This window comes from Salvelinus fontinalis, chromosome 30 (genome assembly GCF_029448725.1).
Source record: "Salvelinus fontinalis isolate EN_2023a chromosome 30, ASM2944872v1, whole genome shotgun sequence".
Taxonomy (NCBI): domain Eukaryota; kingdom Metazoa; phylum Chordata; class Actinopteri; order Salmoniformes; family Salmonidae; genus Salvelinus; species Salvelinus fontinalis.
Window position 1 is genome coordinate 26547556 of NC_074694.1, and position 16005 is coordinate 26563560.

The 16005-nt window shown below is 43.3% G+C and overlaps 1 protein-coding gene across 1 annotated transcript in view; it reads left to right on the plus strand.

The window, feature by feature from the left end:
* The first annotated feature begins 389 nt into the window (after positions 1–389).
* LOC129828883 (kinesin-like protein KIF19) overlaps positions 390–16005 on the plus strand; it is a 71350-nt gene continuing 55734 nt past the window's right edge. The window contains exons 1-2 of the mRNA XM_055890157.1: positions 390–903; positions 2265–2345. Of these exons, the coding sequence (XP_055746132.1) occupies positions 865–903; positions 2265–2345 (120 nt within the window). The 5' untranslated portion in view covers positions 390–864. The remainder of the gene's footprint in view (positions 904–2264; positions 2346–16005) is intronic.

Here is a 16005-nt window from a genome sequence, read left to right on the forward strand (position 1 = left end):
TGGTAACCCAATTTTTTTTAAACAAATTTTAACTTCTGGCCCATGTGAATACTGTACACGTGGATTTAAAAAATATGATACATTAACAATGTTGGCAAACAAAATAAGCACTTTTCGGTGATAAGAAATCATTTGGCACAGATGCCTTTCTTAAACGTGTTTTGTAATTGATTATGTTATTCTAGAAACCGCAGTCAAATTGTATTTAAATCTGGAGGGAAAGCAAGGGCATCAACGTAGTTTGGAGAGCCATTTGCGCAATTTTGTGTGTCATGGATTTGTCCACCAGATGTCGTCATTGGGCTGCGGCAAATCGAAGAAGCAACCGTGTTTTACGCGCCTCTGGTTATGCTTATGAGGCTCTGAAGAATGCCTCTGTGCTACTGATCTCGGGTATCCAGGAACACAACTCACGAGTCGTCAGTGGAGAAAAGAAAAGGCGAGAGTGAAGGAGAATAAAAGGGCAGTTCTAGTAGACAGGTCGACACCTGCCTTTCTCCGTCCGCATTCTCGTCGGTATCCTTGTCTGTTTTTAAAGACATGGGTGAATAAACAACCTAATTATTTCTTGAAACAGAATAGATTAAACGGAATGTACTCGTTTTACGCGGTTATATCAGACTTGAAAGAGCGCACATTTGGCGAGTAGAGTGGCGTTTATTTAACTGTAAAAAAATGATCCCAACTATTTTGACGCGGAAAGGTAGAGGTTTGTTTGTAGGCTACATTGACAAGTAGTACAGGTGGTTTTGCGAGGGGTCGTGCAGATATTGTGCAGGATGTCTGACCGATGTCCAGTTTAGTAGCCTGTATAGACGGCCACTATTTTCTAACAAGTCGAGGACACTCCAACTACAAGTGGCCATGAAGGACACTGGCGAATCAAAGGACCACCAACTAACAGTAAGTACAATACCGTAGCCTACGTATACATCATCACACCTGTTTACTATTACTGCAAGAACAGCAGTAATGTTGTATAGCCTACCGGTATGGGATCATTTAAGTGTAATATGCTACATGGAAGTCGTAACTTTAGTTAATTGTGTAGTCTATATGCCCGTTGGTTCTGGGTTGCTGAGATGAATGCCACTCAAGCTGGTATTTTATTCAGATAGCCCACATTAAAGATTATAATAAAATACAATAGAAGTTTATTATAGCCTAAATTACATTACTAAGCAAATTATGCCTTTTATTACAGTACCTCTTGCCTCAGTCACATATGGAGACATTTGTTGACCTTTAACATTGAATTCCCATGTCATAAGTTAATAGTTGGCCATCTCCACACAGACCTTATACTTTCCCAGTGGTTCCAGCCGGTGTAATATACCATATCTGAATTATTAACATGGCTCATTTCAGTTCCCCAGTCTCTCATCTTCTCCACTATGTCATACACTGACTAGCTCCACAGCACTGGTGATGGAGAATATCAATATTAATCAATATTAATCCCCATTGTCTGTGGAATGACTGAATTGTCCTGTAAAGGTTTAATTCATATGGGTCAATGTCAAGAGCTGGATGTATGGCCTGTAACATTCCATATCTACCCACTAAACATGTTATCTTGACTCTGCCACATCCCTCTATCTAATAACATAACATTAGTGACCTATTTCACTAACAAACAACATTACCGCCCTACAATTTCATTCTGCAATACATTCACACCAGGTGGTCTATTCAGTCTGACTGTATCACCTCAGAGACTGTTTTCTATGCACCGCTGCAGCACTGATTATCTAATAGTTTATAACGTGTGGATGGGTTATCAGTCTATACATTGGTCTGTCTTGTTCTAAGTATCATAATGCCCCCCAAAGTGAAGAGTGTTTTGACACACAGAGAGAGAGAGCTTCAGGACAATAGATGGAGAGAGGCTCATGTCATAGTGACATTACACAAGTTAAATGACTCTGTTAAAAACAGAGGGTAACCATGATCATTTACTTCATCCTTTGCTCTTGTTGACTTGTGAATGGCATCAAGATTCCAGACTATTGCTGTGGTGTGAATGAAGAATCTCCTTGATGCTGTTCTGATATTTGCTGTGAAAGCTCTAACCTTTTCAAAGCACTGTGAAAGTTCTAACTGTGAAAGCTCTAACCTTGCATTGTTCTCTCTGTGAAATCTCTAACCCTGTGTTGTTTTTGTGTGTTTCTCTGTGAAAGGTCTAAACCTGTGTTATTATAGTTGTGTGTTGCTCTAATTGTGAAAGCTCTAAGCCTGTGTTTTTCAACCTGTGTGTCTCCCAGGTGGCCCTGAGGATCAGACCCCTCAGCGATTCTGAGCGGGAAGAGGCAGCCACCATAGTGGCCCACAGAGTGGACAACCAGGTTAGATGACCTGCCGTGTGTGTGTTCATGCGTGCTCATTCTTGCGTTTGTGTGTGTGTGTCTGTGCAAGCTCGCAAGTTGTTCCAGGCCTCTCTCGCATCCAGTCACAAGGCCTGCTTCACATATATAATGTATCTGCAGGTGCATGCACTTTTCACAGCAGCGCAGCACAGTATAGCTGGTCTCAACCAAGTGAGGTCGATCACTGTGTGTGTGTGCATCAACGCTCAGATGTCACACTGCGCAGTAAGTCAGACGTGCGAGCGTGCGTGCGTGCGTGAGAGAGAGAGAGACGCATGCAGATGGCCCTGTATTGTGATTCAGTGGATTGTTATAGTTTAGAGAGTGACCTCTCTGATAGAGGATGGAAATTGGATTAATTCTGAAGAAAGAAGGCAGACAAGACATGTCTGGACTGTAGCAAAGGAGGACATGATGTGTGTGAAACAGCTTTGTGCCGTTATTGAATGCTTCTAACCTTGATGGAACTGCTATTTAAGACCCACCATTTATCATTCTGCCACTATTATGAACATAGAGAATATTATTATGAGCTTATTTGGCGGTCGTTCTATTTCCATTCAGTCCATGTATTTAACCCGAAATACCAATTCCATTTTTCCTCATTACAATGCATGACCCTAACCAAAGGAAGTTAATCCATGATATACAGCACAGGGAAAGGCAGGGCTCCTATAGGGTGCTTGGGGAGCATATTTACCTGGAGCCAGTTAGAAGCCTCCAGGTGTGTCCCTCATGGAGACAACTTGGATACCACGTAGTAATTCTCCTGATGTGATGATGATAATAATGAGCAGTATTATGACTGTGATATGGATGAGGTGTTAATACCACTGAGAATAAACTGGTTTAGGTCGTAGTGGGTGAGTAGATGTTGTTGGACTAATGTTTGGAATGACAATTCCATGAGGAATTAGCAGGAGAGCACTCTGGCTTCCAGGGTAAGATAACATTGGTTTTGCTGGTGAAAGATTTGTTACGGTTCACATAATAATAAGTCTGTCATCACTAATTTGTTGTTCACTTCAGTCAACGTCTTTGACTGCATGGAAGGTGGTGCCACAGTTAAACTGGAAATAATCAGCATTAATTGTGAGTGAGGGACCGGAGGGAATGAGACCTGGCTTACTCTCTGTCTGTGGCTCTCAAAAGCAATTCAATTAACCAGACTTATTAACCCAGCAACTCTCCCTCTGCTCTGCCTTGATGGCACCACCAGGAGTAAGCTAAGTATGATAGGCCCATTGTGGTGGTGTATTGTTGCTGACACAGCCCTGCTTTTTACAGTGAACAACAAGTTCTTCTGTTAGCTCCTCAAGCCATGCACCTTGGTTGGAGAGCAAGGTAGCAGCAGTGTTCTTTACCCTTTACAATATTATTGTCAACGCTATTGGTGAAACATTTTCATTGTCACAGTAGAATTAAACAAAATGTAACCTCTACATACACTGTTGATGTTATGCTATTGAAAAACAAAGGCAAGATGATAGAATGGAAACATTTTTGTGAGTGGTTCATCTGTGTAGAATAACAGCCTAGCAGGTTATCTTAGGTCTCTGTGTGTTTGCAGCCAAGGGCTTATAGTCACTACAATACAAACAGGTTGTGGAGACAGTGTGCGGGGTATTGTGTGTGTGTACTGCGTAGTGTTTACCTCTTAGCTGATAAAGGGCTTATAAGACTATGTGTTCCTGTGGAGGGAGAGAGGGAGGGAGTTGTGTTACTAGCTCCTAACAGTGCAGTAACAAAAAAGTCAAACAAATGTATAATAAAAACTAGAAGCAACAAATCATGAATGTCAGGATGGTTCCAGTTAACAATCCAAATAGCACTGTATCAGTAATCCAAATCATAATCTATACGTATACGGTGCCTTCGGAAAGTATTCATATCCCTCAACTTTTTCCATTTGTTTTGTTACAGCCTTATTCTAAAATTGATTAAATAGATTTTTCTTCATCTATTTTCACACAATACCCCATATTGACAAAGCAAAAACAGTTTTTTATTTCATTTTGCTAATTTATTCAAAATACATTTATTTAACTATTCATACCCTTTACTCAGTACTTTGTTGAAGTAACTTGTCCCGAAGCCACTCCGGCATTGTCTTGGCTGTGTGCTTAAGGTTGTTGTCCTGTTGGAAGGTGTACGTTCGCCCCAGTCTGAGGTCCTGAGCGCTCTGGAGCAGGTTTTCATCAACGATCTCTCTGTAAATTGCTCCGTTCATCTTTACCTCGATCCTGACTAGTCTCCCAGTCCCTGCCGCTGAAAAACATCCCCACCACTGTGCTTCACCGTAAGGATGGTGGCAGCTTTCCTCCAGATGTGACGCTTGGCATTCAGGCCAAAGTATAAGGGCACAAGGCGAGACCCAGATGCAGACACAGGAGGCAGATGGTTAAAGGCCAAGATGTTTATTAACAATCCAAAAGGGGTAGGCAAGAGAATGGTCGTGGAAAGGCAAAAGTTCAAAACAAGTTCAGAGTTCCAGAGGTACAGAATGAAGGGCAGGCAGAATGGTCAGACAGGTGGGAATGGAGCCCAGAAAACAGGCAAAGGTCAAAACCGGGAGGACTAGTAGAAGAGAATAGAAAAGCAGGCGCACGGGAAAAAACACGCTGGTTGATTTGAACATACAAGACAAACTGGCACAGAGAGACAGGAAACACAGGGATAAATAAGCGACACCTGGAGGGGGTGGAGACAATCACAATCACAATCACAATCACAACAGATCAGGGAAGAGTTCAGTCTTGGTTTCATCAGACCAGAGAATCTTGTTTCTCATGGTCTGAGAGTCCTTCAGGTGCCTTTTGGCAAACTCCAAGCGGGCTGTCGTGTGCCTTTTACTGAGGAGTGGCTTCCGTCTGGCCACTCTACCATAAAGGCCTGATTGGTGGAGTGCTGCAGAGATGCTTGTCCTTCTAGATGTTCTCACATCTCCACAGAGGAACTCTGGAGCTCTGTCAAAGTGACCATCGGGTTCTTGGTCACCAAAGCCCTTCTCCCCCGATTGCTGAGTTTGAACGGGCGGCCAGCTTTAGGAAGAATCTTGGTGGTTCCAAACTTCTTCCATTTAGGAATGATGGTAGCCACTCTGTTCTTGGGGACCTTCAATGCTGCAGAAATATTTTAGTACCCTTCTCCAGATCTGTGCATCGACACAATCCTGTCTCGGAGCTTTACGGACAATTCCTTCAACCTCATGGCTTGGTTTTTGCTCTGACATGCACTTTCAACTGTGGGACCTTATATAGACAGGTGTGTGTGCCTATCCAAGTCATGTCCAATCAATTGAATTTACCAGAGGTCATGACTTTACTTTCATTAATCTTTCATTGACTGTTATTTATCTAATCAACTAACTATGTTTAAATGTTCATAGATGACCAGAAGGGTCAAATAATAATAATCACTGTGGTTGTCAAGGGTGCAACACGTCAGCACTTCAGGAGTAAATGTCAGTTGGCTTTTCATAGCCGATCATTCAGAGTATCTATACTGCTCCTGCTGTCTCTAGAGAGTTGTAAGCAGGTCTGCGACAGGTAGCACGTCCGGTGAACAGGTCAGGGTTCCATAGCCGCAGTCAGAACAGTTGAAACTAGAGCAGCAGCACGGCCAGGTGGACTGGGGACAGCAAGGAGTCATCGGGCCAGGTAGTCCTGAGGCATGGTCCTAGGACTCAGGTCCCCTGAAAGAAAGAAAGAGAGAGAGAAAGAAAGAAAGAGAGAAAGTGAGAGAGAATTAGAGAGAGCATACTTAAATTCACACAGGACACCGGATAAGACAGGAGAAATACTCCAGATATAACAGACTGACCCTAGCCCCCCGACACATAAACTACTGTAGCATAAATACTGGAGGCTGAGACAGGAGGGGTCGGGAGACACCGTGGCCCCATCCGACGACACCCCCGGACAGGGCCAAACAGGCAGGATATAACCCCACCCACTTTTCTAAAGCACAGCCCCCACACCACTAGAGGGATATCTTCAACCACCAACCTACCATCCTGAGACAAGGCCGAGTATAGCCCACAAAGATCTCCGCCAGGGCACAACCCAAGGGGGGGGCGCCAACCCGGACAGGAAGATCACGTCAGTGACTCAACCCACTCAAGTGACGCACCCCTCCTAGGGACGGCATGGAAGAGCACCAGTAAGCCAGGGACTCAGCCCCTGTAATAGGGTTAGAGGCAGAGAATCCCAGTGGAGAGAGGGGAACCGGCCAGGCAGAGACAGCAAGGGTGGTTCGTTGCTCCAGTGTCTTTCCGTTCACCTTCACACTCCTGGGCCAGACTACACTCAATCATGGGACCTACTGAAGAGATGAGTCTTCAATAAAGACTTAACTTCTTACGGCTGAGATCGGCTGAGATCCCGTTAACGGGATCAACTTGACAACAGCCAGTGAAAGTGCAGGGCACCAAATTCAAACAACAGAAATCTCATAATTAAAATTCCTCAAACATACAAGTATTTTACACCATTTTAAAGATAAACTTGTTGTTAATCCCACCACAGTGTCCGATTTCAAAAAGGTATTACGACGAAAGCACACCATCTGATTATGTTAGGTCAGTACCTAGTCACAGGAAAAAACAGCCATTTTTCCAGCCAAAGAGAGGAGTCACAAAAAGCAGAAATAGAGATAAAATGAATCACTAACCTTTGATGATCTTCATCAGATGACACTCATAGGACTTCATGTTACACAATACATGTATGTTTTGTTCGATAAAGTTCATATTTATATCCCAAAATCTTAGTTTACATTGGCGCGTTATGTTCAGTAATGTTTTTCCTCCAAAACATCCGGTGATTTTGCAGAGAGCCACATCAATTTACAGAAATACTCATAATAAACATTGAAAAAAGATACAAGTGTTTCACATGGAACTTTAGATAAACTTCTCCTTAATGCAACCGCTGTGTCAGATAAAAAAAAAATGTTTAGGGAAAAAGCACACCATGCAATAATCTGAGTACGGCGCTCAGACACAAAAACAAGCCTTACAGGTACCCGCCATGTTGTGGAGTCAAAAGAAGTCAGAAATAGCATTATAAATATTCACTTACCTTTGTTGATCTTCATCAGAATGCACTCCCATGTATCCCAGTTCCACAATAAATGTTTGTTTTGTTCGATAAAGTCCATCATTTATGTCCAAATACCTCCTTTTTGTTCGCGCGTTTAGGTCACAAATCCAAATTCATGAGGCGCGAGCACTAGGTTCAGACGAAAAGTCAAAAAGTTCCGTTACAGTTCGTAGAAACATGTCAAACGATGTATAGAATCAATCTTTAGGATGTTTTTAACAAAAATCTTCAATAATGTTTCAACCGGACCGGAGAATTCCTTTGTCTTTAGAAATGCAATGGAACGCAGCTAACTCTCACGGGCGCACGCGAGACTGAGCTCATGGCACTCTGCCAGACCTCTGGTTGAAACAGCTCTCATTCTCTCCCCCTTCACAGCAGAAGCCTCAAACAAGGTTCTAAAGACTGCTGACATCTAGTGGAAGCCTTCGGAATTGCAATCGGACCAAATTTATACTGTATCTTGGATAGGCAAAGAGTTGAAAAACTACAAAGCTCAGATTTCCCACTTCCTGGTTGGATTTTTTCTCAGGTTTTTGCCTGCCATATGAGTTCTGTTATACTCACAGACATCATTCAAACAGTTTTAGAAACTTCAGAGTGTTTTCTATCCAAATCTACTAATCATATGCATATTCTAGCTTCTGGGCCTGAGTAGCAGACAGTTTACTCTGGGCACCTTATTCATCCAAGCTACTCAATACTGCCCCCCAGCCATAAGAAGTTAACATAATCACTAGTTAACTACACATGGTTGATGATATTACTAGTTTAACTAGCTTGTCCTGCGTTGCATATAATATACTCTTGCGTTCAGTGTAAGCAGAGTCAGGGTATATGCAGCAGTTTGGGTCGCCTGGCTCGTTGCGAACTGTGTGAAAACCATTTCTTCCTAACAAAGATTGTAATTAATTTGCCAGAATTTTACATAATTATAACATAACATTGAAAGTTGTGCAATTTAAGAGCAATATTTAGACGTAGGGTTGCCACCCGTTAAATAAAATACGGAACGGTTCCGTATTTCACTGAAAGAATAAACGTTTTGTTTTCTAAATGATAATTTCCAGATTTGACCATATTAATGACCAAAGGCTCGTATTTCTGTGTTTATTATATTATAATTAAGTCTATGATTTGATATTTGATAGAGCAGTCTGACTGAGCGGTGGTAGGCAGCAGCAGGCTCGTAAGCATTCATTCAAACCGCACTTTCCTCTGTTTGCCAGCAGTTTTTCACAATGCTTGAAGCACAGCACTGTTTATGACTTCAAGTTTATCAACTCCCGAGATTAGGCTGGCAATACTACAGTGCCTATAAGAACATCCAATAGTCAAAGGTCTATGAAATACAAAAATGGTATAGAGAGAAATATAATATAACTACAACCTAAAACTTCTTAACTGGGAATATTGAAGACTCATGTTAAAAGGAACCATCAGCTTTCATATGTTCTCATGTTCTGAGCAAGGAATTTAAACGTTAGATTCTTTACATGGCACATATTGCACTTTTACTTTCTTCTCCAACACTGTGTTTTTGCATTATTAAAACCAAATTGAACATGTTTCATTATTTATTTGAGACTAAATTGATTTTATTTATGCATTATATTAGGTTAAAATAAAAGTGTTAATTGTTCATTCAGTATTGTTGTAATTGTCATTATTACAAATGTATATATATAAAAACCGGCCGATTAATCGGTATCGTCTTTTTTTGGTCCTCCAATAATCGGTATCGGTATCAGCGTTGAAAAATCATAATTGGTCTACCCCTAGTAGGTAGAGTTAAAGTGACTATGCATAGATAATCAACAGAGAGTAGCAGCAGCGTAAAAGAGGGGTCATGGGTAGCCATTTGATTAGCTGTTCAGCAGTCTTATGGCTTGGGGGTAGAAGCTGTTAAGAAGCCTATTGGACCTAGACTTGGCGCTCCGTTACCGCATGACTAGGGTGGCTGGAGTGTTTGACAATTTTTAGGGCCGTCCTCTGTCACCACCTGGTATAGAGGTCCTGGATGGCAGGAAGCTTGGCCCCAGTGACGTACTGGGCCGTACACACTACCCTCTATAGTGCATTGCGGTCAGATGCCAAGCAGTTGCCATACCAGGCAGTGATGCAACCAGTCAGGATGCTCTCGATGGTGCAGCTGTAGAACCTTTTGAGGATCTGAGGACCCTTGCCAAATCTTTTCAGTCTCCTGAGGGGGAATAGGCTTTGTTGTGCCCTCTTCACGACTGTCTTAGTGTGTTTGGACCATGATAGTTTGTTGGTGATGTGGACAACAAGGAACTTGAAGCTCTCAACCTGCTCCGTCGGTCCTCCTTTTCCTATAGTCCACCATCATCTCCTTTGTCTGATCACGTTGAGGGAGAGGTTGTTGTCCTGGCACCACACGGCCAGGTCTCTGACTTCCTCCCTAAAGGCTGTCTCATCGTTGTTGGTGATCAGGCAACTGTTGTGTCATCGACAAACTTGATGATGGTGTTGGAGTCGTGCCTGGCCATGCAGTCATGCGTGAACAAGGAGTACAGGAGGAGACTGAGCGCGCTCCCCAGAGGGGCCCTCGTGTTTAGGATCAGGCGGATGTGTTGATACCTACCCTTACCACCTGGGGGCGGCCCGTCAGGAAGTTCAGGATCCAGTTACAGAGTGAGGTGTTTTGTCCCAGGGTCCTTAGCTTAGTAATGAGCTTTGAGGGCACTATGGTGTTGAACACTGAGCTGTAGTCAATGAATAGCATTCTCACATATGTGTTCCTTTTGTCCAGGTGGGAAAGGGCAGTGTTGAGTGCAATAGAGATTGCATTATCTGTGGATCTGTTGGGGCGGTATGCAAATTGGAGTGGGTCTAGGGTTTCTGGGATAATGGTGTTGATGTGAGCCATGAGCAGCCTTTCAAAGCACTTCATGGCTACAGACGTGAGTGCTACTGGTCGGTAGTCATTTAGGCAGGTTACCTTATTGTTCTTGGGCACAGGGACTATGGTGGTCTGGTCTGCTTGAAACATGTTGGTAGTACAGACTCAGTCAGGGACAGGTTGAAAATGTCAGTGAAGACACTTGCCAGTTGGTCAGTGCATACTCAGAGTGCACGTCCTGGTAATCCGTCTGGCTCTGCGGCCTTGTGAATGTTGACCTGTTTAAAAGGTCTTACTCACATCGGCTGCAGATAGCGTGATCACGCAGTCTTCCGGAACAGCTGATGCTCTCATGCATGCTTCAGTGTTCAAATCATATCAAATAAAATGTATTGGTCACATACACGTGTTTAGCAGATGTTATTGCGGGTGTAGCAAAATGCGTGTGCTTCTAGCTCCAACAGTGCAGTAATAACTAACAAGTAATATCTAACAGTTTCACAACATATACCCAAAATACATGTAAATATAAGTAAGGAATGGATTATGAATATACACTGCTCAAAAAAATAAAGGGAACACTTAAACAACACAATGTAACTCCAAGTCAATCACACTTTTGTGAAATCAAACTGTCCACTTAGGAAGCAACACTGATTGACAATAAATTTCACATGCTGTTGTGCAAATGGAATAGACAAAAGGTGGAAACTATAGGCAATTAGCAAGACACCCCCAATAAAGGAGTGATTCTGCAGGTGGTGACCACAGACCACTTCTCAGTTCCTATGCTTCCTGGCTGATGTTCTGCCTATGCTTCCTGGCTGATGTTTTGGTCACTTTTGAATGCTGGCGGTGCTCTCACTCTAGTGGTAGCATGAGACGGAGTCTACAACCCACACAAGTGGCTCAGGTAGTGCAGCTCATCCAGGATGGCACATCAATGCGAGCTGTGGCAAGAAGGTTTGCTGTGTCTGTCAGCGTAGTGTCCAGAGCATGGAGGCGCTACCAGGAGACAGGCCAGTACATCAGGAGACGTGGAGGAGGCCGTAGGAGGGCAACAACCCAGCAGCAGGACCGCTACCTCCGCCTTTGTGCAAGGAGGAGCACTGCCAGAGCCCTGCAAAATGACCTCCAGCTGGCATCTGCTTTATCTGACCACTTTCTTATTGACCGAGTCACTGGTGCTTCCTGCTTTAATTTTTGCTTGTACACAAGTATTTAGGAATGAGATATTCGACAAGAAAGTGTCCACATACTTTTGGTCATGTAATGAATGCTAAGCTTAATATGTACAGCAGTAGATGTACCAAACATTAGGACCCCCCCCAGAACAGCCGCGATTCGTCGGAGCATGGACAGATGTGTCAAAAGCGTTCCACAGGGATGCTGGTCCATGTTGACTCCAACGTTTCCCACAGTTGTCAAGTTGGTTGGATTTCCTTTGGCTGGTGGACCATTCTTTATACCCATGGGAAACTGTTGAGCGTGAAAAACCCAGCAGTGTTGCAGTTCTTGACACGAATCGGTGTGCCTGGCACCTACTACTATTCACCGTTTTAAGGCACTTAAATATTTTGTCTTGCCTATTCACCCTCTGAATGGCACACACACACATACAATCCATGTCTCAATTGTCTCAAGGCTTAAAAATCCTTCTTTAACCTGTCTCCCCTTTATCTACAGTGATTGAAGTAGATTTAACAAGTGACATCAATAAGGGATCATAGCTTTCACCTGGATTCACCTGATCAGTCTATGTCATGGAAAGAGCAGGAGTTCTTTATGTTTTGTATACTCAAGAATCCAGTATATAAATATGCTGTGTGTATCAACAGTGTAACACAAATGCAATGTAGCCTACATCACCAGGGAGTTATGAGATTACCATGCACAGGAGTTTACACACACACACACACACACACACACACACACACACACACACACACACACACACACACACACACACACACACACACACACACACACACACACACACACACACACACACACACACACACACACACACACACACACATACATACACTGAATCGCTGACGAGCTAAGAATAAAGCACCCTCCTCCTGAATGTGTTTGTGCAACAGGCACCTTATGGCACCCTCTGCTCTCTCCCTCCAGGTAAGTAAGGCTGAGACAGATTAGCTGGTGGCTGGCTAGTGGAGGCTACGCTCTGTCTCTCTGTCCCACCCTCTCTCTCTCTCTCTCTCTCTCTCTCTCTCTCTCTCTCTCTCTCTCTCTCTCTCTCTCTCTCTCTCTCTCTCTCTGTCTCTTTCTCTCTCTCTGTGTCCCTCTCTCTGTCTCTCTCGCTCGCTCTCTCTCTCTCTCTCTCTCTCTCTCTCTCTCTCTCTCTCTCTCTCTCAGACGATTCAGTGGCGAGCGTCTAAGCCTGAGGTGGATGAGATGAGCTCACTTAGGGGCATTAGAGGGAAGCTCAGCTAAGCTTGCTGGCTGCCACCTGCTCTTTGGAGCTTTCCAGCCACAACCCCAGTCCACCTCCAGCCACCTGTTGCGAGGATAACCAGCAGAGCCATGTCTGGAGGTGAATCAGGTTCCTCCTCTCCTTGAAAGACAAGGGAAAGTCAGAGGTAGCTCAGAATTGGAGTGTATTATGAAACACATCATTGAGAATAGTGGTTAACTTGACATTTGAGCATTTCAAATGAGTGCTGGTGATATGTGAGCTTCTACAGTTGCTTTACTGAATGTGTGTATCCTCCAGCTTGTGGGACCCTCCTTGGCTAGCAGGCTTGTTTTTGGCACGTTGGCTAGTTTTGGTTGGGATGTTATCCAGATAGGGCAGCAGGTAGTCCCGGGGTTAGAGCGTTTGGCCAGTAACCAAAAGCTAGCGCTGATTTTAATACTTGAGCCGACAAGGTGAAAAACCGGTTGTTGTGCATGGCACTTAACCCCAATTTCTCCAGGGACACCAGCAAAATCGTGTAACCCTGGCTGTGACTCCACTCCTCGCGGGTGTCTGAGGGGGAGGTGGGATATGCAACAAAAAAAGCACATTTCCAATTCACTCAAGTACACACTTGTACAAAGTGTGAAATAGGATAAATATAAGCACCTACTAAATGATATTGTTATGATGTGAGAGGATAGCTAAGTGCTAGTGGTTATTATGTTAATTAAAACAGAACCCTACAGTGTGGAGGAAGGGGCCATCTGGACATGGGAGACAAAGACTTACATAACCATGTTATGATCTACTGCTATGGCTCCACTATACCAAGAGACACCAGTTCAAATGTGGAGAGGACTTCAAAATACAATTCTTACTGATTAGTCACTACTCACTAGTGTAGAAGATTTCTTTTAGATGTATACTCTATTTTTATATATTTTTTTGTTTATTAATTCGACCATTTAAAAAAAACAAGCACACATAAAACTTGAAAAAGCCATACATGCACATTAATAAAATCATGGAGGATGACACAATAAAGTCCCGGGACTTATTTCCGTTGTGGTCCTCTTGAGACAAGATGGCTAGACAAGATGGAACACAGTATGGCAGTGAAATAATAAAACAAAAACAGAGAAGAAGAACATCTATCTCATCATTCCAGTTACATCACAGGGGTTTTGACACACGTAGCCTACGTAATATATGGGTTATGACTTCCAGACACGTGTTTCCCCCACTTCAATACAGTTGATCTTCTCTTCCTAAAAAAAAAACTGTATGATGCCACTGAGTGTGTATTCATCCTACATGGTAGCAATGAGTAAATGTAGAGACGAACAGGCGTTACTGTTGACCCTAACCATTGATTAACGCTGTATTGATTAACACCATAGGATAAACGCATCCCCCAGGATTTAGTCACCTGTAGGGACAGAACAGGAAGTCCCATATAGATGAGCTCAGTCTCACTGGTTTCACTGAGCTTATATTTGTGCTAGCTACAACGTGGAGCCAGTAAGCAGAGCCAGTAAGTCATTTATCTACAGTAACTGTATCGCTCAGGCTATAAAAGCACACAACAGCAGCCCTTTTAAATAAGACTTGATAAAGGGTAGCCTACTTATAGAGAAGGAGAGAACATACTAATCTGTTCCCAGCAGTTATCAATCTTGATATGTAGGCCACTACTCTTTAAAGAATATAACTTGACACAGTATTGACAAAAGGCAATAATATGCAGTACATTTCCAGACATTTTTATGATATAAGCTTCCCATGATAAATTGCTTAATCCACAATTATGGAAATGTATGGAGTGCCAAAAGAGTGAAGTGTAAGTCCTATTATCACTGTGCCAGGCTATCTGGTGTGGGGTGGGGTGGTATTGTGTGCCATGCAGGATGTCTCCTGTAGCTTTAGGGCCAGTTAACAGGCAGGGCAGGGCTGTCACCCACACACACAGGAGAATGGTTTATAGGGAGGCCTTGTCCGTCACCATGGAGACCCCCAGACAAGGTCAGGGCTATTGTTTGTATTTTTCACTGCCATAAGAGGGAGGATCTATCCGCTCTGCGTTAGAGGAGAGAGGGAGAGAGGAAGCAGGGTCGGACGGCTCCTATTGACTAACCATGAAAAATATTTTCTTTACATGCAGTGTAAAGATTTTCTTCACATGCAATGGAGACTAAGTGAAGTGACTGTCTATTTTGCTGTTGTTTTGGAAGCTTTGAAGGCTTGGAGTCTGTGTGTGGGATTGTGTGACAGGGAGTGGTACACCACTCAAAGTAATGACGGTAGCAATAGTTAGAAAGGAAGAAGTTTCTCAGCGCTGTCTGCCGCTGCCTCAGAGTTCTTTCCTAAAGTACAACAAAGAGCTCTATTCACTCTATCCTCAAAATAATTCTAGTCATCTACCTGTTAACACATGGCCATGAATCGACAAATTCCCTTCTTTGTGGACTACAAAGCATCCTGCCTGGGCATTCTGTATTCTGTTTCTTCTGCTTTTATGCCCAGAAGTCTCACTGAAATGCGATTCAAATTGCTCTCACCTCAGGGGCTGTAGAATAACCAAGCTGATTCAGCTAGAATAACACATAGCACCCCCTGGGTAAGGTAGAAAGCATGCTGTGAGGAAGATTGAGGAAGTAGTTGGCGGGGTGATCCTGCTCATTTAAAATAGATGAAAGAAAGAGACGCTCATTTCCAGGATCATTTTCATCAATCATTTTCACCATTTAAATTTCATTTGTATCATTTATATCACAATAAAACTCATGTTTTACTTTCTTACTGTTCACCTCAGTAGCCCAAGATGATCTTGACACAGTTACAGTTTGTTGGATTTTCTAAAATAGAACAGTCACAAAATAGCCGTGTTAGTGTGTCCGAGGGATAGACTCTGAGGACTTTGTCCAAACAGTGTCAGAGTCTTTTACGAGGCGTCGTGTTTGAATAAGTTCCTGGACAGGAGAGCAGGGAAAGGAACTACAAATAAACCCCAGCAGCGTCTTTCTTCAGCCGCAGCCGAAGATTTAACCTCCGTCAGTTCCTCCACAGAGGTAGAGCCAGGAATGAGAATAAAGTGGCTGTAAATGGCGACGCCACTCCTGGCTGGCACTGACTGTGGAGGGAAGTGGTGATAAACAAGTCCTAATGGAGGAAGGGAAGGAGGGAGCCACAGCAGGTTGGAGTTGCATCACAACAAAGGGGCCTATTTTCTGTGCAGCCAGGTTAACATGA